Raw genomic sequence first — 26,167 nt, 5'->3', positions numbered from 1 at the left:
GAGAAAGTGATCCTCATCAGTCATTGCAATGGTTTCATTTGTCCATAAATCTTTATTTTTTCCATTATAAATGATCATTTAAAACATTATGATGTCTGAAAGCAACTTGAAATATATTCATAATTCAAAACAGAAATATCCACTGTTTGAGACATAATACCTGTAAGAAAGGCAAAGCCTTCATTATCAGTAACTAAAAGCAGCAGAAAATGTGCTCCAAAATAATGATTCCAGTATTACTTGCCACATCTGGTCCTTGTTTTTGTGATATCAGCGGTCATGCACTTAGATAGCTTTGAATCATAAAAAATGATGTGGGATTTTTTTGTGAAAAACATAAATTTGGATATGATTAAGACTTATATAAACGAACTCGATTCATATCATTATATTTGGCTGTAACACAACATTGCAAAGAAGACACTGTCTGCAGAGACCCTCCTCTGAACATGAACAGAATATATCAGGAAAAATAACTTAAGATAATTAATATTTTTTAACAAATATAATTGGTGTGGAAATACAGAAATATAGAACAGAACTCTATAGCACAGATCCATCATTACTGGATATGTTAAATGTACAAAATGTTGCTATATTTACAGATGAGCACCCAAAAGTCCCATTGTTAAGAGTACTGACTACAAGCTCTGATTCAGCAGGACAAAAGTGGTACAATCATTGTTTGACACTAGAGGGCGATGCAAACCCATCTCCTGCAACAGTAAAACCTCTGGCAAAAGAAAAACTATTTAGTCAAATGCAAAATGCGTACTTTAAGACCCACACCATTAACATCACATTCAAAGGATTTTCTACAAAATCCTGAATGTTTCAAAATGCATTTTTTGAAATAAGCAACTCATCTGTTTCAGTTTCTCGTCTTTCACACACAAAGACCGACTTGCAGTGAATTCAGTGTTATTGGTATTTTCTTCCCAGTCTCCTTCAGTCTTCACAATCATGTTGAAGGTGTCTCTCCTGCTTCAACAGTACCAGCTGTCCCATTTGTTTTCTCTGTAGCATCTGAGGTTGAAGAATAAATGCAGAATTAGTTTAATTCAGTGCAGAGGAGCTAGCCAAGCTAGTGCCACGGCTCTAAGGATGCCAATGTCGGCTGGCTTAGATGCAACTGAAAACAATGATGGTTTTGCAGCCACTTTGCCAATGGTCAGTTCAAACTTTGTAACTCTTTTCACCAAGTGTGAGATACTGTCGCGCGATATCTGAGACTGAGAAATGCAATTTGGAGGCTGACATGAATTTTTTTGTTACTCAGTTTGTGTATAATTACCGCCTAAATGTTATGGTGTGAATGCATCCTAAATATCAGCATGTTAGCCATGTCAGCGTGAGCATGTCAGCATGGTGATTTTAGAATTCAGCTCAAAGCATCATGGTGCCAAGGTACAACTTCACAGAGCTGCTAGCATGGCTGTAGCCTCTTGTACATACTTTTGTTTCAAATAGAAGAATCATTACGCCATCACAGCCAAAGTCTGACACATTACAGCAGATAAGCTGTCTTACCGTGGATACTCTCTTGCCATGCTTCCTGTCCAGCAGTTTGCTCCGTCCCTACACTGGTCTCATTCTCTTTGGACTTTGATTTGGGTTTCTTTGCTACAGGTGGTGGCACCTTGCCTCCCTTCTTCACTGAATCTGCTTCACTCACCACCTTTGTTACAGAGGAAATCTCCAGGTTATTCTGCACACTCGCCTTGGCCTCCGGTGCAGTCTCAATCACCACCTTCCTGTTGCTCTTGGAGAAGATAAAGCTTGCTGTGCTAGAGGGGGACTTATGGAGGTCTGTTGGTGATGTAGGTGAGTGCAGGCTGAGGCGAGATGCAGGGCTCTCTTTTGATCTGGCTGCTGTCCTCAGGCGGATGGCCTCCTGCAGGTTCATGGAAGGAGAGGCAGTCATGGCAGGAGGAGACTTTTTTGAAGGGGAGGGGATTGTGGATGAAGATGTAGATGGAGCCATAAGAGACTGGGACTTGGGCAGAGCTGGTTGTGAAATAACTGTGACAGGTGAAGAAGTGGATGTGGGAGAGGTCATTATCAGTGACTTTCTGATGGGCTTTTGAGGAGCTTCGCCACTCGCAGATGAGGTTGGGACTTGATCGCTGGACTGCTGTTTCCTCATCGTCACCTCAGCCTGTGGTGGCTCTTGAGTTGTAGGGGGCTCAGGACTGCTGTTGACAGACCGCAGCTTGACCATCTGCAGGAGGGAGGGGGTGACAATGGGAGTGGGTTCCTCTTGTACAACAGAAGCAGGGGTCGGTTCTTGGCTTTGGTTTTCTGTGCTTGCAGAACTAGGCTGGTGCTTAATGCTGGTAAGACCCTGCACTGGTAAAGGTGGAAGTAAAGGGATGTTTACAGGTGCAGAAGGAGCAGGAGCAGGTTCCTGAGCCTTTTCTGGTGAAGGAGAGCTTTCAGGAGCTAGTGGGACTGAGATGTCAGATGGTGGCAAAGTTGGGGCCTCATGAGCTCCTGCACCATCAGTGTTTGCGGGTACAACCTCAGGTGGGAGCAGAGGCTCTGTGGGAGGTGGAGGCGGAATACTCTGAGGGGGAGTAAGAATGTTGTTTGATGAAACTGGATTAGTTTCAGATTCGCATGGGATGTTCTCTTGTGGAAGTTCAATATCCTGCTCTGACAACTGGGATTGTGATAGGGGTGGTGGAGGTGGAATACTTTGTGGTGGACTGAGCTTGCTAACAAGTGTTGCTTCTACAGAAGGCTGAGAGGCATCTTCCTGAGAAAACGAAAGCGTAACCTCTTCAGTAGACGGAGAGGGGTTCTCTTTAAGAGGCAGAGGGGAGGCCTTGATAACCTGAGGGAGGGAGACATCTTTATCAAGTGTAGGGGGGACTTCTTGAACCACAGGAGTAGAGGACTCTTTGGGCCTCAAAGGAGGAACCTCTTGAGGTGATGGAGATGAGAACTCTTTGGGTGGTGGTGGAAAGACGTCTTTTGGTGGCAGAGAGACCTTTTTAATCGTAGGAGGGGAAGCTGCTTTTGGTGGAGGGGGGGCTGTGTAGGGCGGGGGAGGAGGGATACTCAGTGGTGAGGGCACAATACCCTGGGATGAACTGGATTTCTGTGGTTCAGCCTCTGTGGTCACCGTAATGGATTCAGTTGTCACCACTGATACAACAGATGTAGATGTCCAAGAGGAGTCACCACCAGGAATGGACTTCGCTGGTGGCGCCTGAACAGGCATGACTAACCCTCCCTCACCAAACAATGGGGGAGGTGGTAGGGGAAAATCTATCTCATCAGACCCACCAACACGCACTTGTGCCATCGGTGGAGGTGGTGGGGGCCAGGATGACTCGGGGGATACAACAGGTTGTACTGATGTGAGCCACTGATTTACATCTGTGGCTTGTGTTGATGTCTTCTTGGCGTCTTCTTCTCTCATCGCTGCCAGCCTTTCTTCACGTTTCTCCACAGCCTTCACTAACATCCCATTTAGTATGTCACTTACTTTTACTTTCTCATCTTTTTCTGTCACTTTGCTATTTCCTTTCAAATCTACATTTTGCACCAGTCTTTCATTATTCTCTTTATGAACCTCTGCATTCAAAATCACACTTTCTTGACCTTTCTTTCTCTCCAGCACACATAGGGATCCATTCATGGACTCCACTGTAATAGCTGAATTATTGTGCTTTCTTTCTACCACCATGCTCTTCACAGAGCCCTCTGTAGATGCAGAAAGGGACTGCCTCTGTTGTCTCCTGTCCTTTGGGTTCTTCTTTATAATGGCATAAACATTGTCAGGTGCCGGGGGTCCCAGCAGCAACTCAAAAGTACGCTTGTTGTGAGCCCAGACCTCTGGAGGAGGGGGTGGAGGTGCGTGGACTTTAGGTGGCGGAGGGATATTGAAGAGTTCTCTCAAGGTCCTTACAGAGGCGCTGACGCTCACAGTGTCAGCTGAGTCAGGTTTAGGATCCTCAGTAGATTTAGTGTTTTGAGGAGCCTCTGGCTGTATGAGAGGAGATTGAGCTGAACCAGCAGAAGTGGGCCCAGGAAATAACCTTTGAAGCTTTGCTAAGATGCCTCTCTTATGTCTGGGAGATGAGCTGTGAGACTGTTTAGAAAGCTGTGGGGATGTGGCATCTTGACTGGAGTAGCCACTGGATGGAGAGATTATTTTGCTTAGCTTATTCTCCTGAAGTTGTTCCTGCTTTTCTTCTGAGGCATTTCTGAAACCCTTTTCCTCAACCTTTGCAGCATCCCCTGCTTTTAGTGCCTGAGATTTAATCGGACTGAATGACACAGAGCCCGTAGAGTCCTCCAGAGAACTGGTGTCAGCATTGTAGCCAGGGCTATCCATGATTTTGGAGGCCATAAGAGAAGATCCTGATTTGTTTTTTTCATTTTCCTCACTTGTGGCTGGCATTCTGTGGAGAGAAGATTCCCCTGAAATGACCCTAAACTCCAAATCACGTGATCGTCGTTTCATCTTATTGTGGAGGGAATAGGAGCGGCTTGGAGGAGGAGGAGCCTTCTTGGGCTTCATGACAGAGAGGCTACGCACAAACTGCCCCTCTTTCTTAACCGCATCTACCTTCCCAATGACCTTGCCATTGGAGGTGCATTTGGAAGCCTTGCTAACAGAGGAGTGGACACTGACTCTGTCCTCTTTAGCAGAAACATCTCCATCCTGTGACCTCTTCTGCCTGGGGGTGCTGCTGCTGGAAATGGTAGAGGAGTCAGACACTAAGGTCTCTGAGGACTCAGAGTTGCTCCAACAGGAGCTATCGGACAGATTGGGGGGGTTCTGGCGGGAAGCGGAGGTGAAGTTGGAGGCTCTGGAGGAAGTGGTTCTGGATGAAGAGGCTCTAGAGGAAGCACGAGATGGGGCTGGGCTGGAGAGCAGCAGGCTGCTTTTGCTGACAGTGCGCAGGCTGCTGCGACTCCGTCCACGGCTGATTTCAACCACTTCGATGGACGGAGGCAACACAGCATTGGGAATGATTTTGGACATGTAAGCAGCCTGAGGTGACATGGACATGACAGGGCTGGGCGGCTCCTGCTGGAGGCTGTTGGCAGTTGTCATCCAGGGAACGGCTAAGGACCGGGGCCTCTGTCCACCTGACAAGTCAGGACCCAGGCAGTGCAACAGGGCCAAGTCATCCCTATGACCAGCATGGGTGGCATTGAGCTGCTCAACTTGGTCTTTGTTGAGGGGCTGAACGATGCTCTTATAATGGCCAGCAGCGGCTCCCTTTTGTGCCTCTGCTGCCTGATGTGGCCCATCAGTGGTGGGGCTGACGTCACTTTCACCATTATAAAGCTGTTCCTCATCTAACTTCTGAGTCAATGTCCAGCCCACTCTGTCCAACCCTGACGGGATACAGGATGACTAATTAGCGCAAGGAAATGGACATGCAAAGATACCATTCATTTTCTAATGCAAGACAGAAACATTAATTCCATGATGTTTGTAAACATAGCACATACAATTTAAAGAGTCATTCACAGACAGATGTCTTGTGTAAATAATACATTTTAAAAATCTTGCTGCCTACCCAGCTCTCTCTGAACATGCTGTGGGATACCCACAACAGTCTTCCTGTGTCTTCTCCTCTTTGCCTTTTCTGACTTTTTCCCAGAGTTCAAGGGCCTGAATGTTGATCCTGGGCCGACAAAGACGTGAGAGAAAAGAGAAAAACTTGATTCTTTGATCTTTAAAAAAAGTTGAATTTAAACTGAATTTAGTGTCCCATTATAGGTTAAATTAAAGGTCATTTTATGTATTTTTGTGTGTGTATCATGAGAAGTTGTATAATGATGGAGAGGATTTCTGAATTATGGTGAAGTTACCTTGCCTGGTGAGTCCAGAGCGGGATGATCTAGTGGACACTGATGATTGTACAGAGACGACAGAGGATGTGTCAGGAATGGTGCTGTCTGTCATAAACCCTCCGCCTTCCCCATCTGTTTGGGCCGTCATCATCGACTGACAAAAGGAGAAAAAAAATCACTTGTACCATAAATCTGAATTTGAAGTAAACATAAGAAAACAGCAATTCTGAGTGTGATGTGTCACTTACAATTGTGCTTTCATTATCCTGGTACTCGACTCCATTGTTGGTTTCTGCAAGGAGAGGAACATGTAACTCTGCAGATTTACAATGACATTTAAAATTCTTAACAGTGTGTCACACCCTCTTGAGCAATATGCAGAGTGTTATCAACATGTTGGTAAGAGACACCTCTAATTTAGTGCTGAGATGTAACGATGCAAAAATACCTTCCTGCTGCATCATTTTCAATCCCTCCAGGGCCTCGGTGTGCAGGTCCTCCAAGTACTTGGGTCTGCTGCTGGCCTCATTGAACACATTCTCCTGGAGCAGCAGGGGTGCTGAGGTCATGTTATCATTATCTCGCTTTGGGACAGCTTGAAGTAAAGAGATGGGGAGAGGGGATCAGTGTGGATCAACTCCAAGTTCTGTGTTACTGTAACAGCAGATAAGGGGTTCATATTGGCAGAACAAGATAATCTAAGCACTATAACAGTAAATATGTTTGAGAGTGTGAGTGCGAATTAAAAAGTCTGCACTCTGGTTCCACTCATGCAAGATTAAACTCAAGTGACTCTGACAATGCCTTTTAAGCAGGGATTATCAAATCAAAAATCTACTGTCAGTAACATATGCTTGGTATTATGCTTTTTTTCTCTAGCCTAAGCACCATTATTACAATTAGACATACTACTGATTAAATTGCTATCACATCTTGTTGCAAGAGTAGCACATTAGTTCAATCTTTCATTATCTAATTATAAAACACCTGAAATACCATGTAATGAACAGTGGGCACCATCCAAAAAAAAGACAATTTGCTTTGAGAGGCAAATTTCATTAAGTTGTATGAACTCCTCCAAAAACCCGAAAAACCTCCTCCAATGACTTTCTGTCATACATATTAAAGTTGAGTTGCTTGGTTGCTGTACAGATTATTGTCATTCATATATATATATATATATATAATTTCAACTAAGAAAAGACATAAAATCAATGATAATGTTTCAGTATCTTCACATTTGCTGACACCTGGTATGTCATGCAATTCTGTAATATATACGGTGCCCTCACTTGTCCAGGGCACAGTCTGGGATCATGGAGCTAACAACCTGCTAAGACACTTTTATGTAATGGTGACAGCTGCTCTACATTTAGCCACCTACTGTACTCTGCTGTCCAGACGGTAGCTGTAAGACCATGCTGGAATTAGCCTTGACAGCCACGTGCCCAGCGATCGTTTCTAATTGTTATCACTGTCTCTTTTGTAACAGCATTATGGATGTTCTGGTGTTAAAGAATCCCAATAATCAATTATCTCTAAATAAGTAAAACTCAAGTCACTTGTTTTCCTGGCTATTTGAAATAGCTAAAGTGGGACTGTGACTCACAGCACATCATATATAAGCAGAGTAAATATTATACACAGATTACAGTGAATGACCACACTTTTATAACTTTATTGTCTGCCTAAGGTGAGGCAGCCCATCCACCCTGACCTGGCAATACTTCAATAGTAAAAGAGAAATGTCAACAATCAGAGCATGAGCATTTTGATTTGAGTCAAAAATCAATCAGCTCCATTGTCTCAAAATAACAAAGAAGCGGCATGTACAGCTTTCACTTACCTTTCCTCTTGAAGACTGTTGGAAAGCAATAAATACTAGTACTGGAGTTATTAGTCAGAAGCACCACCATGATCTCTCTGATATCATATAAAAGTACACCAAAACTAAGTGGTGTTAAAGAATAAAGACCAAAAATTAGATCTAAAGGTGTAGTCCACAGTCTGTCAGTTCAAAAAACATCCTGGATAGATCGAGACAGGATGATAATCTTGCTTGTTTTTTGATGAAGTTGTTATTGTCAGTTCTGGTCTATGCAGAGCAGAGAAGGTCTCTACAGCCAATAGACAATCAGAGCTCAGACACTAATCCTCACCAGCCTAATTCCTGCCATCCCTCTCTCTCTTTCGCTCTGTATCTACCCCTCCCCATCCACTGCTCAACAAGATACCCAGCATCCCCACTGTTGCTCCCCATCTGCAGAGACGCTCACCCCGGATTGGTCAGTTAAGACACAGATAAAACCGAGATCACAACACATGTAAACATTAAAAGCAAAGCGAAAGCTGTTGTCAGGGATTTTAGGTATGAGCTGGTCACGGGCGGCTGCCTCACAGCTTTAGCCATCGTTACTAAATAACACTACACTGCTTTGTTAGATTCCACACAATTTTAAATATAGAGCTCTTGCAACACAAGGTGATTTATATACTTCCTCAGACCTCATTAAGAGACATATAACTTTACTGTTTTGCCACAAGGGGGAGTAAGTGATTTGAAATAATCTATTCCCAAAACAAGATTAAAAACATTTTTAAAAAGGGGCCTGCACATGGTCACACATGTGAAAAATGTTCCCTATTGTTTCCAGCAGCACTACATTAGAATTGTCTCCAAGCAGCAAGAACACAGAAGATGACAGACAAAATTCCTCAGCTAATCAAGACCTTCTACCAAGACATGAATTTTCTGATCTGGAGAAGTATCAAACTTTATTTAAAAAAAAATATTTTTGAGACAAATTTCTGTAGTTGAGACAAATTCTTCAACTTCTTTTCTTTTTTTTTAAAATTTCCACATAGGACACCTCAAACTAATCTGCAGTTGAGCAGTTTGCTCACTTCCTGGTGTGCTGAGCAGACATGACATGGAATGTGTGACATCTGAACAAATGGAAAACATTCTCATGGTCATGATCCTACCAAGTGAGTCAGACAAAAGCAGTTCACAAAGAAAAGAAAAGAAATGAATCGCATGTGTTACCAGTATATAGTAACAAGAAGAAACAGATCATTTTGATAGAACTCACTGCTAAAGGGGATACTTCAGCCTAAAGATGTAAACAGAAAGTTGACATACGTGTGTGGTAATGTCTGCCCAGGACAACATTTATCTAGTTACCATGACAGCACACACTTGACTAAAGAGGCCTAGAGTGATGGGCGGGCCATGACGGCAGGCTAATGAGGGGCTCATATCGTCACTGGTTCCATGATCACATTATAATTGTGTCCATATTAATCTTGACATATCAAAGACACCATCTGTCACTGCTGGATTGTGCGGAAGCTGGCGGTATTAGCGGGCTGGTAGTGATTATGTATGGAGCCCAAACTGATGTTTACATCTCGGATTTGGATAAACACATTAAATCTAATGGATGCGATACTGCATGACCAGTTCACTCAAGTTGCAGATTTCAGCCTCCAGAGAGGAAAAACAATATTTAAAAAAAAAAAAAAGGTGGGGGGGATTATGATTCAAGTTTAAGACATGTAAATAATGGTGGATTTAAAGTAGAACATTTTAACTGAGCAAACATCTGTTGGCAAGTTTGTTTAGGTAAAATATGGATTCTCTGACAGTAAACAGAGACAGAAGGGCTGAGGAAATGTGTTGCATCACCAACTGCAGTAAACAAATTATAACCAGTGAAACAGACAGCAGGGAAGGGTGTTTATGATATGAAACCATGCCAATACCTATTAACTTGTAGATATTGATACTGATTGACTAATGATTTTAGATGAGCATATTGGAGATATGTAAGATATGAGTATATATGAGAGCAGTAATTTAAGCTTTTTCAACCAAACTGCAAATGGTAAATAGCACTGTCAATGGACTTATTAGTTAGAGTGGTTGTGGAGACTGGAGACTGTAGATCAGGGGTCTCAAACCACCTGCCCAGGGGCTAAATCAGGCCATGAGAAAATGTCCTAACACCCCTCAAATGACTTGACCTCAAATTATTTTCTGGGAATCATTTATCTAACAATCATTTATCTAAATAAGAGAATAAAAACTGGCTTTGTATTTCTTATTTAACATTTAGCAAGCTGCAACTAATTGCACAACCGAAACACTTCAGCTCTGACCAACAGCAGTGTCATTTTCCATTTCACACCTGATAACGTTTAGTAATACTCAAGTCATGAGTTCACGTCTCTAAAATGTTCTGTTTGGATATTTCATTTTGTATTTATTTAGTCCACTGTTCAATTATAATTTATGTAAATTTTATTTACATAAAGCTGTGTGGACTAAAATTCTGGTGGGGAAGTAAAATCTTATTTGGGATAACAGAGCAAAAATTGAACTTGTTTCAGTCTAGAAATACTGGTATCAGTCTGTATAATAATACCCATGTGTGTTTGAAGAATTTAAACCTCCTTCCAGGTGGCTAATATGCCCGAACCCCCCCCCCCAAAAAAAAACTACTGAGGATGTGACCTCACTGTCTGAGCTGAGCTGTAGCTAAGGCTCTGCTTGATGCCAAAATGCCTCCTTCTGAACCTGAAAGATAAACTGACAAAGAGCACAGACGGTTTAAAAAAAGGGCTGGGCAGCTATTCTCCAGGAATACAATATCTGGTGGCATTACTCTGCTAAATGTGCATGACAGTAGGAAGGAACGGGGAACAGGAGAGAGGAAGATGAGCTGATCACTGCTTTAGGCAGAACACCACACACCAACAACATCAACACAGACAAGCTGACATTCATGTGATGTGACTCTTCCTAGAACTGCTTCATGGGAATCAAACAGATGCAAATATCCCCCCCCACTCCACACACACACACACACACCTCTCATCCCTGCCCTAACTTGCCCCTCTCTGTTTTGCTGCACCGCCAGGCAGACAGCCATGCAGAGACATTCTCTCCAGCTCTGAGGGTGCTGTCTGCCAGGTGCTTAAGCCTCTCTAATCAGCACAAACCGAACTGAACGCACTGTGGTGAGACTGGGAAAGGACTGAAGGCTCACCGTTTCTCTAAAAGCAAGTGTGTACAGTCTGGACACACTGGACAAAAGCATCCTGGTCAAAGCCGTGCGCTCCACTGACTATTCACGGTTTTCAATGAATTAAATATAAACATCACAGCCAACAGAAAAGAGGGAAGAGGTGTGGTATGACAAGGACAACAATCCAGGTAACAGATATACCTGCATTATCTGGCACGCAGGGATACACTCTAATTCACTCTCAGACAATACAATCTGTGTGTCCGAAAGTCAGCATCAGATACCTCCAAAAACAGACCCTCAATGTGCACAGATGCACACCTGCACCATAGTTAGTATCACAGCATCACTTTACATCCTGAACCTCCACACAGCCTTTATCGGTCAGTTTAATGGTCAAACTTCTGTTCTCAAACTCAGTGTCAGTTTCACAGTGATGAGGTCTCTGTCGACCATAAGTAAGAAATCAAATCCCATTAAAAACTGTGCAGGAGAATGTAAAATATTCAGGCCTGCTAGTGCATGTTTAATGTAAGCAAAACGTTGCTACAGGCTCCTACAAAATGTGATTACAGATGATAAAACTGGTGCAAGTAAGCAACACTAATAATAGAGCAGGTTTGCCAAAGGTGAAACTCTTAGTAAAGCATTGTGAGTCGAAATTAAAGAGAAAGAAAATCTGACTCATTTGTTTCTGGCTAATGTGGACAGATGAAAAAAAAAGAAAAGAAAAACTCCAAAAACTCCAAAATCATTTTCAGTCCACCACTTTGATCCAGACTGAAACATCTCAACAACAACTAAAATGAATTGTCATGTAACCTTGTACAGACATTTATGATCCCCAGAGGATGGATCATACTGACTTTAATGATCTCAAGATTTATTACTCTAGTGCCACCAGCAGGTCAGAGTTTTCAAACCAGGTCAAAACATTGCTGCTGTGTGCATGTTAGCATGATAATTCTAATATATTTAGCTGAAAGCACCACTGTGCATCAGTATAGCCTAACAGTGTTTACCATTTATTCTGTGCCGCAGAATGAATTAAATGGTGGATCACCATTCTAACACATCTGGACACTAAAACACCAGGTTGTGCTCAAGTACACTGGGCAACTCCATTATATACAAGCAGAGCCCAGGCTTATCACAGCTCCCGTCCTAGAACAAGTCTCGAAAGGACAGTGTGTTCCCAGAAAGGAACCTTTACTAAACTCTGCAGTGCTAATCAAATAAAACCAACAAAGTCATCTTTAGTAGCTGCATCATGAATTTCGTCTCTTTACAGTAAGCACCATTGCTCCAGCACCAAGCTGTCTAATTTAACTGCAAAAGTCATGACTGGTGGTGACTCATAAAACTTTCCAGGCACATTTTTATCAGTCTCTCTGTAGACTTGCCACAGTGTGTTGGCAAACATTTTCCTTTCGTGACAATAGCATGTGCAGTTGGTGCAAAGCCACAGCAAGGTATCTGCATATCTCCACAATGAAACCATGTATCATTTCATAAATTAAAAAAAAAAAAAAAAAAAGAAATACTGCTGCTTTCGGCTGTCCTGTTAGGTTTGGCAACATGGACACCAAACATTAAAGGATTGCAAAGAATAAAAGGAACCTGATGAAATGAAACATGAGCACAATATTCAGGTGGGACTAGAGGGCAAACTGGCACTTAGTAAACTTCTCTTACCGTTTGAGTGACCTAAATATGATCTTCTCTGCCATTTGGGTGTGGTGACTCTTCACCTATTGAAATAAATCCTAGTAAATGCTGATAAAACCCTGTGATTATAAATAAGAATTTGTGCAAGTGTTTACTATACAGGTAGTCAAGCCCTTAACTACAGAAATTCCCACGACGTCAGCATCAGCATGACTCTTACCCACATGCTATATATAACGCGTGGACAGAGTGTGTGTCTGACCTCAACTTTAACATATTTTATACTCAAAGCAACAAAGGTCCGTGCCCTTATCCTTAAAGGTAACATGGAAATCGACCACTTCCTTGCTTCAAAAAGGTGTTTAAATTTATAAAAGCACGAGCAATAATGATCAAGTGAACTTCACATAAAGGGTAAATAACGACAACATCTTTCAGAGGGACATATCTCCCTGAGGTGACAGTCTGTAAAAAGGCTGTTGATCAGTTCCCGCCATGAGAGGAAGAAAGTGAAACTCTATCATATGTCGGTTTTCTCAAACCTGTTCTCCTGCCCTTCATTGTTACTGTGTCATCATCACAACACAATAAGGCATCCTACGTCCCACAAACACACACAACTATTGTGCCGAAGCAATATTAAAGCCTACTTTTAACAGGAATGCAATTTTTCTCTTAATTGGATGAAGGTTGATGTAGTCTTTGGCCTCTAATAAGGATGCTGTAAGTCGTGCCTTGTTGCCTCCATGGTGACGTTTTGATTGTTTTTCTTTCACTTTCCTATATGAACCATGTGTTTCATGTTATTTTTCCATTTGTCTTTTACTTCTTCTAACATGTTACATCCCAAAGCTGAAAATGTGAGCTCCACTTACTGAAAACACGCCGCCTTCCTGATTTATGCTATAATGCTATCTCACCTTTGTGACTTAAACACAATCTAGTTGAGTGCACACAAAAGCTAACCTCATGATGAACCCGTTAAAGCTCCAAATCTTTTATACAGCTACATGTGGCAACGGTTTATCAGAGTTCAAATGTTCCACATAGCGCTTTTGAACTGATAGGCCTTTACATTACATGATAAACTGACAGAAAATAAAATAAAGCAACAGATAAATACACTCAGGCTTAACAATCCTGTTCCACTTAAGCAGTGTCTATGACTGAGTTTTCAACAAAAGAAGTTAAATAAATACACACATCATGTGATGTGAACCTGGCATGCAAATCAAACATACACACACACACATACACTCACACAAAGGGCTCCCTATTTCTTGCTTCCTCAGAGAAATATCTTTATAAAGCTCAGGAATGTGAGGAATCTCTCAGGGAGTGTTTAGAGTGAACAGGTGACCTTGCGAGTGTACCAGAGTAGGACAGTATGACCTAATCAGTCTTTCCTTCCTCCATATTTTCATTTTAAATGAACAAGGGAATTATTATTTAAGCCCACTACGAAGGTTAGACAGGATCTGAAAGGCCAGAGTTGCATAACAGCAGCATGTCATCTAGTTTTACACGGGATCGAGTGAACTGACAGCACAGCAGCGACATAAATCACAGTCAGACAGGTGCGCAAAGACCAGCATTAACAATGCAAGGAATCAGACAAACTGAAGTGAATTAAAATGTAAAGACAGATACCCTCTGCCCTCTGGCTCAGGTTGAAACATTGGTCAGGTTATCAAAGAACACAATGCAGAGTTAATGGGTTCATCAAGCTGAAAAGTTCAAGAGGCCAGAGTTTATCACTCCAAAACCTGCTACTATGCAGTTCCCTCTCTGGTCAAACTCCATGGGCCTTGTTTACAAAAATAGATTCACGCAAGAGCAAGGGGTAAGACAGCCCTGTGCAGGGTGACAGAGAATCCAGATGAACCTGCATTGTCATCCTTAAATGAAAGTGAAACGCAAACACACTTGGAGATTCAATCCTCCACTGTGTAAATAGAAGGTTCCTAGATCTTGTTTATCATCCAAATGAAGACAATATCACATGAATGCATGCAAACACTGGAGGGCCGGGTGGTATTTTCCATGCTTGGTGACACAGACACATTTAAGTCTGTCAACTCTTCTCCAGCATATAGAAGAACATACATGTTCTATGAGGGAACTTTTTTTTTTTTTTTTTAGGAAAAATATGATTTGCGAGAAGTGCTTAGGTCAGCAATTTCCGCATCCTGTGCTTCTTTCTACAAAAAATATTTTTACCCATGGATGATTTAAGATCAGATATTGATTTTTGTAACAAACCTTTTTGAAAAGTCAGTTGGAATATTGTGTGCTTTTCTTTTTTCCCTGTATCTCTGTATCTGTATCTCTACTTCACATGGGGGATTAGCTCAAATGGTAGAGCGCTCGCTTAGCATGCGAGAAGTAGCGGGATCGATGCCCGCATCCTCCAAATAATCTTTCAACCATTATCCTTTAAGGGATAAAGAAAGTTTATCTATCTACCTATCTTTATAAAAGACCTGAAAACATTTGGTGACTAAAACATGGAGAAAAGGAAGAAGTGCGATGAGTTTTAATTTTGATGGACTTGCACTGAAGCTCACACTGATCTTCAACTTCCTGTGTGTGTGTGTGTGTGTGTGTGTGTGTGTGTGTGTGTGTCTTAAAGATAGAACTTGAAACAGCCCAATATAACAGTCTCTCATATATACTCACTCCACGAGATCCTCTGTGGGTACCACTGTCTCACTGCGATGAGGAATGGTGTGAGTAGAGAGGTCAGGAAAAACAGAACCCCTTGTTCCTCCCTCACTGTAACGGTCCTGGCATTGCTTTTAATTAACTGGCACTGTGCCTGCCATACCAGGCATTTAGTGGGCAGGAGGCCCCTCTGGCATCAATACAGATCATCATCAGGGGCTCAGCTTAGAGGTATTCAATTTTATGGCCAAGTGTGTTACATTGCGCCATGTCCTGGTCCTGTAATAAACCTCCTCTGGATGCATTTTGGGAATTGCAAATCCCAAAATGCATCCAGCTCCTTCTCTAATCAGAGGAAGCGTCTGGCGTTTAGTTTGTTATGGCTGTTGCCAGAACCAACATTCTGCACACCATACACAACACATTTATAGCTGAGGGCTCCACAGCAGCATATGTTACTAAATGCTACATAAATCACAGTTAACAGTTGACGCTTCCAGCTTGGTAGTGATATATTTCTGTAACCTTAAGGCTTGTTACCTTAATGCAATTGATATACCCTTTACAAGAATATTCATTCTGACAGCCATAACAACAGCATTTAAAGGTTGATGTGTGTTTTTGGTAAAAAAACAAAAAAAAAAAAACAAAAAAAAAAACAAGAAGTTCACCAGGGCCTCTGCTCAATGTGGGAGGTGGCCTCTAAGCCGACCTTGGCAAAGGAGAAATACCTTATCTCTCTTCACAGTTTACCTTCTCTTACAAAACCCTTTGCTTCACACTGCTGCTGTAGTCAACCATAAGCAGCAAATATTGTGTAATGCTGACTAGTATACGCACACTGACGTATTTGTCTATGCATTCATCATCTTCCAAAGCCACAGTTGTGACTGAAAGCGTGTTTATACATATTCTTCTTCTGTTGTGGGTATAGTTTGTCTGTCCAAATTTAAGTCCCATGGAAATCCCCCTGACACTCTTCCTGAAGAACTACAAGCTCTGGGCTTCCACAATGAGAAGACGCAGCAGAAGAAGCAGGCGGAGCCTCCTCTGTCTGTAAAGCCATTCGCCAAGAGTGCACAAGCACTGCCAGACAACCATACACAAAACAGACCCAACCAAATACTGCTGGTACTTTTGTGTTTATTGCATAACCCAACTCAGTAAAACAAGGTTTTCCTTGTTTGTATGATGTTTTTTGTGTTTCAGGTCTGACTGCATCGAGGTGTGATTAGTGTGGGTATAAAACTGAAGTTAATACTTACAATTTACACCAAGAAAAAAAAAATTGTTCACAAAAAGAGGACAATGCCGCTACAGTGCAGCATGCTGACATACGAGTGCACGTATGCAAGCTCCAACAAGATCTGGTCGAGCACAGCTCTGGGAGTGTTGCTGCAATTTTCGTGGGAGTGTGAGAATACGTTTTTACGCGTTCACTTTGTGTGTGAATGAGGTTTTACTTAAGCTGTTAACTGTACAGGCGTTGTTTGTGTAAGTTAAGATGAAATACACCATCCACTTCATGAATGTCCTGTCTGGAGGACAGCCACCCTCTGTATAACCTGACGACCAGGTAAGCAACTGGCGGTATCGCAGAACAGGACAGACAGAGATTTTTTCACAGCAAACAAAGCGAGCCGAAGGTCAGAGGGCGAGTAGGAAGTCAGTCTGTTCAAACATCTTGCCAGTGAACAAACACACATGCCTGGGAGGCAAGGAGCAGGATATTCAACTAGTTCCCAGAACCTTATCCCTGCTCAACTTGGATGTCATGTTATTAAACTGCTCTCTCTATTTAACGTACTTAGAAAGAAATTATTGTTAAGCTATAATACATTACCCACAGGACCACAGTGCAATAAATGGCTTCCCTTGGCAGTAATACACTTCATCCTATTGACAAATATGTTGTTTGATTTACAAGTTTTGATTTCAAACTTCCAGACGCCCATGGGTTTCTTTCATGTCAGAACAAAACATTAATCAACTGAAAGGGTGTTGACTGAAATAGATGATTATTCAAAATACATAATATATTTGTGTGTGTGAGTGTGTGTGTACTTGCAGATATATCTTTGAGGGGACTAATTTGAACATAGACCTTACAGAGTGAGGACGTTTTGCTCAGTCCTCACAACTTTAAAGGGCTGTTTGAGAATTAAGACCTGGTTTTAGGGTCATGGTTAGAACTACTGTCAACTACACCACAGAGCACCTGACAAAATGCAAACTCACTTATAAAAGATGGGATGAAACTGCAGCACTACAGCATCCTGTGTGTTCTTACCATGACTGTTTCCGTGTGGATGCACCTGCCTTCCTGACTTCTGCCCTCCCTTGTTTCCACCCTGATGCCCAGCAGGGTGCACATCCAAGGCCAAGTCAAGTGCGGGGCCTAGACCCAGATTTTGCCCATTAGCGCCAAGGTCCTTCCTCTTCTTGCCCTTCAGCCAGCCCAGAGCCCGACCAAGGGAGCGACTGCGCTTCTTGCGTCCCCTTTTGCCGTGCTTCTCCTGGGCAAATATCTGAACCACATCCTGGGGAAGCAGGTCCCCAAAACCCAGGGAGTCACGGTTCGACATACCACCTCACACTGGAGCTATGTCCTGGGAAAAAAAAAAATATCAGAGAAGGGAAAGAGAACAGCGGATAAGTCAGAAATTTCAGTCATCACCATCCACATGTGCTGGTGCTGAAGGAGAATTAAAGAACCCCCGGCAGATTTTTCATTGATTTCTAACCTTTTCTTGGTCCCAATGATTTTATTAAAATCAACATACAGAGACTGTAGACTCGCTTTAAGTAATTCATCACAGTGAACTCAGTTTAAAAAAAAGTAGACAAACTGTCCACTTTATTTTTGTTATGCAACTACAAGCGGGGAGCAATCATGAAAACCAACCTTGCTGTTACGTTCATGGAAATCATAACATCCGATATTTGAGAGCTGGCTGCTGCAAAGAAACCTTTTTAAGTCAAAAAGCAGCCAAATTCAGAGCTCTTACAACAATGTCTGTATCTGATTACTGTCTGCCTTCCAGCTTTGATTTCCCATCAACAAAGTTCATTATTCTCATGCTGTTCCGCAGCTGATGTAGTAGCTATTCGGTTCCTCCTTGAAAGCACCACAAAAGCCACAAGAATCAGGATGATGGATGAACTATGACAAACAGGTTTCAAGTCTCAGCAACGTAAAGTGTATAAAACTGCAAGTATGAATCATTAAAAGCTGATAAATCCAGTTGTTCTACAAATAAATACAGCGTCAGACCACCCCAAATGCTATGTATGTACATATATCTGTTTGTATTTGTATTGGTGCGTCTCCGTGGGCACTGCTCATTCAGTCCACACGCTCAGCCTACACAGACCCCCCTCCTGTCTCTAAACCAAACTTCACAGTTCTGCAAAGAAAGAACTGGCACCGCTCCCTTCATTCCATAACATGGAGTCATAATTCACAAAGCCGCACCCGTAGGCTCATGCACTTTTACACACAGGCACAACAGCACACTAGGAAGAGCTAAAGAACAGAATAATAAACAGTCACCAATGTGCATCGAGGCGTTTTTAACAAACGGTCTCCACACACATATATCATTACAGTTTCTGTGTCATGTTTCATTGTCTTCCTTTATCCTTTTTCTTCCCTTTTTTCATTTTCATTTTAAGGAGCTCATCGTCTTCTCTCAGCCTCCTTCCTCCACCTTTCACCTTGCTAAACTCCTTTACTTCAAGGCAGATTTTTCAGCTTTTCTGCTCCTGGGAATCTATAGCTTGTATTGGGCTTCATCTAGCCGTGTACTTTATTAGATACTCATGTACAAATCACTGGGCTAAAAAGCAGGAACAAGCTGTTGAAGTGACAGGAGTCAGAGTTTGTAAATGCACAGGAGAGAGAGAATTGGAGAGAATTATGAATACCTGGATGAGCTGCCGTCCAGAAAATTCATGAAAAGTTTTGGGCTGCGACGCCGCTACAAGGTCATGCATGAAAAAAAAAAGAAGTGCAGACAAATTTTAGCACAAGCAATGTGTGAGCAATACAGTCTCTGGGAATACTTTCCTGTCCTGTGACAAGACATGAAACTAAACCACACAAACCTATGTCATGTTCTCTGAGGATTACAAATGTGACTTTTCCAGGCTGCTTCTCACCATCAAAGCTCTGTGTAACACAGAGGGGGGAGTTGTGATGAGAAGTTAAAGGACTATGGTTTGGATGTATCATGTGGAAACTTTTTCAAACAGATGTGGACTTTATAAAACCAGATGTTTTACCTATTATAGAGCGTAAATTAAACTTTGATCAGTTAAATCTTGATAATGTCAGGATCTATTAGATTTACCTGTACCCGCCCAGTTTTTGCTGACACTGTATTGTGTAAAATCCATTATAAGTTCATTACTGAAGTTATAGTTAATGGTGGAGCTGTACTGGACTACATTTTATCATATATAATATTATACGCAGTCCAGCAACAACAACAACACCTATGACCTCAGCGCTAAAACACAAACTGAATATTACAGCCATTAAAAAAATCCACTTAATGGCAGAACGGTTAGACTTGATTCCCAGAGGAGAAGTCAGAACAAGTTATCAGGATTTATTTTCTGGGCACCGTGAATATTTGACACAACAGTGTCATTGTTAGAGGAACGCTGCTAGCATGGCTAAAACTGGAAGTAAATCTGGTTCTGGTCTGTCCAGAAAGAGAAGTTTGCATCCAAACTCATGTCAGAAGTATGCAGCCCCATATGAGAGGCTTAAGCTGAATACTTGAAGTACTTCAATGCTTTTAAACTTTATACACATGGGGGCGTTTTTTGGGTGGTTTTGTTATCTTAATGTAGCCAAGCTGAAGCTGTTATTCACTGTAGCACATCTGAAGCGGCAGAGCGTGTATGGTATAGACGTACTACAAGGTGTGAGTTGTAGTGAAAGGCCAATAACAAGACAGAGCATCCATCACCTCTCGAGAAAAGTGCCATGCCCCTCCCTGCACTAAGCCCTGTGTTTCTCCAGCTCCAAATTACAGTCATTTGGCCATGACTAAGATGACTAAGATCCGTGCATCTGTATTGGCTACAGTCGCCAATAATCAGACGCTTCTCTCTGGGGGAAAGCGGGGCTGGTTCATTCGTTTATAGCCCACAGGCTGCTGGGAGTGCAACAGTTCCTCGTATTATTTCCATCACAGCGGGACCAGAGTAAGGCTAAGAACTTAGGGACGCGGCAGAGGACCACCCAGTGGACTGCTGTCTGTGTAGTCCGATCACAAGGAGTTGACTCATGCCACCGTTGTCATGGTTACACAAAACAACCTGCATTTTTCTGTTTTTCAAACAAATTTAATGAGGTGACACATGCCGTGGAGAAAACCACACCACTCCATACGTATATTTTTTTTGTTTTTAAACAATTTGTCTAAAGAAAACGTCATAGCTTTTAGGTTTATTTCCTGTCATAATCTTCTCTCTTGTAAATAAGCTTTACACTCACAATCTCTTTTCAAAGCTAGTGCACTGACATCTTAATTACAAAGCTGCTCCATTGCCCCAGCCATTACCTAACCCCTAACCACACCTCTCAGTTCATAAAAGCTGATACACAAACCACAGACAGGAAAGAGGAATTTCTAATCTGATCTTTTGTGAATAACAACAGATACAAAAATCAGACTAAAAACCTCCACAAGCATCGCCTACGCCACACCACATCAGGGTTTATCATGTTATCATAAAGATCATGATCAAGTCATGTGCCCTAAGCTGATGTACATACAAAAAAGCTGTATGCTCTCTCTCTCTCACACACACACACACACACTAAACCCGCTGTGGTTTTAAAGCCCATCCCCAGTCCTGCCAGAGCAGCCATGTATTCCAACATGCTGTTTACTTATCCTTTACAAAAGACGTCAGGCCACCACAGTGGACAGGAGGTACTGCTCTAACACAGCAAACCTCAGCGCAGTGTGTCAATACCTGCAGCAGTGACTGATTATCTGACATTGACAGCAGTGTGTACACATCAGCATAAAATAAACTGGGGCTGATAATGGTTTACACACTGTCATGAAATAGACTGCGAGATTCTGGGAACGACATTTATTGATTATGTACCTCCGAGAGCTACTGTGTACGTCGTGGAGCTTCAGGACACAAATTCCAGAGAAAATCTGGGTCTCCTCTCCACTTTTACGCAGGCGGGTCTACGGAGTTAAAGCAAAGCAAAGCGCTGACACCTGTCTTGCCTAAAGCAAAGCACAAGTAGAAAAGGTTACTACACATAGCCAGGTCCTAAATCCAGGATAATTTAGCACAGATCTCTATCTTACACTGGGCTCTACTGTACCTTTCTTTGACAAAGTGGTGTGTAAAAGAAAGAGGGAAAGCCAGTTGTTGTCGTAAAACCGCTTTAAACCCAAGTGACTCGAACGTACACACCCTAAACAGATCTTCATCAAAGCAGAACTGCAAGTAATTCTCAGTATTTGTTTTAAACAGAATGCCTTTAAGGTGGGATTTACAGCACAGGAAAATTCACTATCACTATTTACTAGACTGACTCTAAACACTATTCAAACTGGAGGGTTTAGCGGCCCTCCATCTGTGACAGAACTTACAGTGAACTCACATAATACTCATTTTAGTCTAATAGTCTAATACTACCCTTATCGACTCTGGCAAATATGAACAATGAGAATTTCGCAGGAAGTGGCGAACACTGGGGGTGGGGGTTAGGGGTCCTCCAGGAACTGAAGCTTTGACGGCAGTGAGTCATACAGGCAGACTGACGGAGCAGACTCCACTGCCTCACGGGGGGATAAGGCAAAGCCAACAGGGAGTGGCGGTGATGCAGGCAGCCACCTTTGTTTGAATTAGAACTGGCTCAGTTTAACCAGAAGGCCAGCCATATCTACCACTGAGCTGCAGGATTTCACATGGTATGACTTGGCTGTCACTGAGCCAAGGTTAAGGCCGAGCTGAATGTGGTTAGTCTCCACAAGAAGGAAATAACAGATTAGCAAGGTTAATAATCTCCATTTTTGGGGGGGAAAGGGATGTTCTGGATCTGTTCCAGTCTTCCTGCTGAGGTCACCAGAACAGGCTTCACAGACAATAACACTTTTCAAACTACACTTAAAACGACACTGTAACTAAATGGCAAGTGTTCAGCAGCGTGGAAACTGGTGTTACTGTGAGGCACCTGTAGGCTTCAGTCAGGGCGTTGGCTGTCTTCTCTGGGCATTATCAAACAAAGGAGAGCACTGCTACTCAAGAGCAAACTTAAGCAACCTTGTCTGGGCTAGAACTCTGCACACTCATGTGCAAACACTCAATGTGCAAGAGTTGCACTGTGATGGATGATGAGGCTACTTTGAGATAAACTGGGAATACGAAGTTCCACAACTTGACGAGGTGTGAAACCAGGGTCAGTCAGTGGAATGAGATTCTTCTCTTTGGGAGAGCCCTGTGGGACTCATGAGGCATCAATGAAGGATTTCCACTCTTAAAGGAAGTGGTCTCGTCTGTCACAGTGATTTACACAGTGACAGTGAGGATTAAGAGAAACATAAATAATGGCACCAAGTAGCTCATGAAAATTCTGTTTCAAGAGCGGGAGTCCAGGATGGCCACAAGTTTCCTACAATTTGGTTTTCAAACCAACATATCAGCATAAATACACACAGTGGTGAAGGACTTGGCCTGAGAGACGATCCCTTGCAGACATTATGTGGTCCCTTTGTTTGGTGCAGAAAGGATAAAGTTTCAGAAAAAGACCATGTAAGTAATGACAGTGATAAAAATAAACACATCAAGGCTGTAAGACAATAATGGCACAAATAAGCCAAAATGATATGTAACTGAGCTCGCTGACGCTCAGTCTGTGTGGTGTATGTTGAGAGGTGGTACCGTGCAGAGATCTGTGGACGGGGTAACGCAAGTTGGCGTGCTGCGAGGCCGCTGTAGCCATGCAGCAGCTTGTCTGGTAAGAGCAGCAGCTACATTCCTGAGAGATTGATAATTACCGACTGAAGAACTCTCTTCTCTCTCTCCAAATCTGCTTTCACCCCCCGACACACCTCCTCCTTCTCCTCGTCCTTCACCCATCATCCCCTCCTCTTGTTCTCCCTTCCCCTCCCTCGCTGCAACCAACCCCTGCCACACATCCTTCATACAGTGGCCTAGGAGACCGAGCCATGAAAGAAAAAAAGGATAATGGCTGGCGCATGAGAGTCATTTTGAGATAACATTATAATATGGGGTTGTGTGCACTGGCTGAGATTATTGTTCACTGAGCATGCTTTTCAGAGGGAAGTTACAAATATTGTAACTCCATGGAAACAAGAGCACATTTTGCAATATGCAATACAAAAATATGCATCAAAGAATGAAAAAACATTCGTTTGCACACACATTTGACACACATTTAAATATATTGTCAATAATATTAGAAAAATGCAATTTTCCTGACTGTAGAAACACATTTTGATCAATTTGTTACTACACTGGAAAATAAAATTAGCAAAACCTCAAAACAAAGACTTGCAACTCAAAATGGTTGCCGATTCATTTTCTGTCGAGCAACTAATCAATTAATGCACTGATGCAGTTTCAGCACTAATATTCTGAGTGGCTGACACACTGTTGTTGTCAACAATGCCTAATAAGTGCACCTTGCTAGTATGTGACATAATTGTACAAACAAATTTTTGGTCAGTATCTTAGACCAGAAGAGATCCTACAGTGTTAGTGTTTGAATCCACGTAAATTTAAGTTTCCATTGTTTTTTTTTGTTTGTTTATTTCCACAAATAGGATTAAAAAAGTGGAAATCTTAATATTCTGGGTCAGTATTCATAGATGGCAGACAGCAGAGAAAGTGGCAGACCACTGTAAAGTGTATTGTTTGCTTTACTTCCAGGGGTTGCCAGGGGTGTAAGTTTGGACTGCAGCCTCTGTGGAGCTTAAGACCCTTGAACTGACGGGTCAGACAGGGGTAAAAAAGAAACTGTTGTGCAGCCACAGTGAAGGCAAACGCAGCTGGACACTAGGGGTTTAAAAATACATCCTGGCACTTCAGTGTCTCTGCTCTGCCCCAGTCAGAACAAAGACTCTGCAGCTGTTTCGGATTGTTGTCAGTCTGAAGCTCGTTTGGTCCGACAGTCGTCTGAGTGGACAGAAAATTGCAGTGTGGGAATAAAAAGTCCCTCAGTTTAGAGCACAACTTATGTGAACTCTTAGAGGAAAAGAAACACACATGGGCAAGCTTTTTCTTTTTCATGCCCTACTGCCCCTAACAGCTACTGATTCAGTTTTCCAGACGTGTTGATAAGGACCCACTGATGAGTTACTCATCAGCTAATCCCTTTGATTAACAACACACTGTGTCCCACTCATCAGCCTGGAGTTTTCCCCTCTCACTGCAGGCCTGCATGAAACACACACACACATCTCTCACTCAGAGTTCACACACAGTCATATGTCTTTATCCATTACAATACCAATTGTTCCACCTGTTGCCCTTTCTGACAGCTTTCCCCTTTCCTCCACTGAGCTGGCACTTCATCATGGACGGGTCACGAGTGAACACGGTAAACAAGCTCTGCTGCACAAAGTTGAACTCACCTGTCTGCACCATGTCCCGAATACAGAATGCACTATCAGTCTTTCTTTCCAGTGAATTCCTTATCCTGTCCTATCCCTCATGTCTCCCTATACTTCTGTGTTATCATCCGGTCTCTTTCATTGGTGTCTGCCTTGATCTCCCTCTGAATCTCAGGTGTCTACCAGGCTCTGCTCTATCTCTCGTGCTTACTTAACACACCTGTAATCTCCATGGGTACAAGCCCTGGCACGGCAGGCTGGCTAAGGAAGGAGCACCAGTATGCGACACACCCTTTCTAAACAAATGGCACTGTCTCAGCCTCACCTACCAGAGGGTACAAGAGGTAAACGTAAAGCTATGAAGCTGAGAAAAAAAAACAAACTGTTATCGACCAATGATAGCTGCAGAGTTTTCAGAAAAGTTTGGATTTGGAGCTCACTTCTAGTCCAAAGTCCAGGAGAGGCAGCAGACAAACACAGAGGAGGGGGGGCTGAGGGGACACCCCCAAGAAGTCCTGAGGTGGTCGTGTTATCTGCCTCAGGTTAATCAACAAGCAGAGGGCCTATTAAGAACTGCACACGGACTGTCATTGAGCGGTATAGATTAAACCAAGTGTCAGAGCACCATGCTGTCAAACAGTCATTTGCTGCTGGGTCAGTGACGGGAGATAACACAATAGTCTTCATTGTCATAGGCTCCATAGCTGAGAGAGAAGCACTACAGGTCTTAAATTACCTCTGCTTAGGATCCCTCAAGGCCAAGCTAAGCAAATGGCCCACACCTAGTTTTTCATGCATGCCTATACTCAGCCTGCTGCCAACCATTTTCACCACACTTTATTTGATTACACTTTAGAGCACCCGTTTTGACATGTGGGGACTATTTTCTGTATTTTTAGAACATTTTTTTTCTGAGAACAACTGTAGTCAGAGACTAGTCAGACGACATAATGCTAGAGTTTCACTTAAACGTGTATGCTCTGCACATCTTTAAAGTTGACTTTGTAGATCCTGGTGTCAGTGCGATATAATTTTGATATATTGCAAGAACACTAAACCATATTTTCCACTATTTAAAATGCCAAAGCGTCGTTTAAGAGGCTTTATAGGGAGGAGCTGACAAAATCCATAATGGGTACTAATAACTGCATTTATTTGTTAAAGTTTTTACACAAAATAATAACAGTTACAAATACTTAATCATACCTTGTGAAACTTTACTGATCCAGATGGGCTGGTTCACCCTCTCTCCATTTGAAGCGTCTCCCCTGCTGCGTCCTTTCCTCTCCAGCTCCAAACTTTCACCGTCCGATGGAAAACTTCAGGTGAAGCATTTCCGCGAAAAGGACTTCAGGAAACAACTGC

The 26,167-nt window shown here is 42.5% G+C and overlaps 1 protein-coding gene across 3 annotated transcripts; it reads right to left on the bottom strand.

Moving 5' to 3' along the window:
• Positions 1 to 32: 32 nt before the first annotated feature.
• Positions 33 to 26,155, bottom strand: LOC121197386 (uncharacterized protein KIAA1522 homolog). Of its 3 annotated transcripts, none has more exons than XM_041060976.1 (8): positions 26,009 to 26,155; positions 17,473 to 17,791; positions 6,269 to 6,415; positions 6,069 to 6,112; positions 5,839 to 5,974; positions 5,544 to 5,651; positions 1,531 to 5,358; positions 33 to 1,026 (listed from the first exon to the last, which is right to left on the bottom strand). In XM_041060976.1, the coding sequence occupies exons 2-8, from the start codon at positions 17,765 to 17,767 to the stop codon at positions 962 to 964; spliced, it is 4,623 nt and encodes a 1,540-aa protein (XP_040916910.1). In that variant the 5' UTR covers positions 17,768 to 17,791; positions 26,009 to 26,155; the 3' UTR covers positions 33 to 961. The 3 variants fall into 3 exon arrangements, with proteins under 3 accessions (XP_040916910.1, XP_040916911.1, XP_040916912.1); XM_041060977.1 differs by lacking the exon at positions 26,009 to 26,155 and adding an exon at positions 24,824 to 24,934; XM_041060978.1 differs by lacking the exon at positions 26,009 to 26,155 and adding an exon at positions 19,110 to 19,130.
• Between the last annotated feature and the right edge of the window lie 12 nt (positions 26,156 to 26,167).

This window comes from Toxotes jaculatrix, chromosome 17 (assembly GCF_017976425.1).
Source record: "Toxotes jaculatrix isolate fToxJac2 chromosome 17, fToxJac2.pri, whole genome shotgun sequence".
In the NCBI taxonomy this organism is placed as follows: Eukaryota; Metazoa; Chordata; class Actinopteri; family Toxotidae; genus Toxotes; species Toxotes jaculatrix.
Note: the sequence above shows the minus strand (reverse complement) of the source record. Positions and strands in the feature narration are given on the sequence as shown.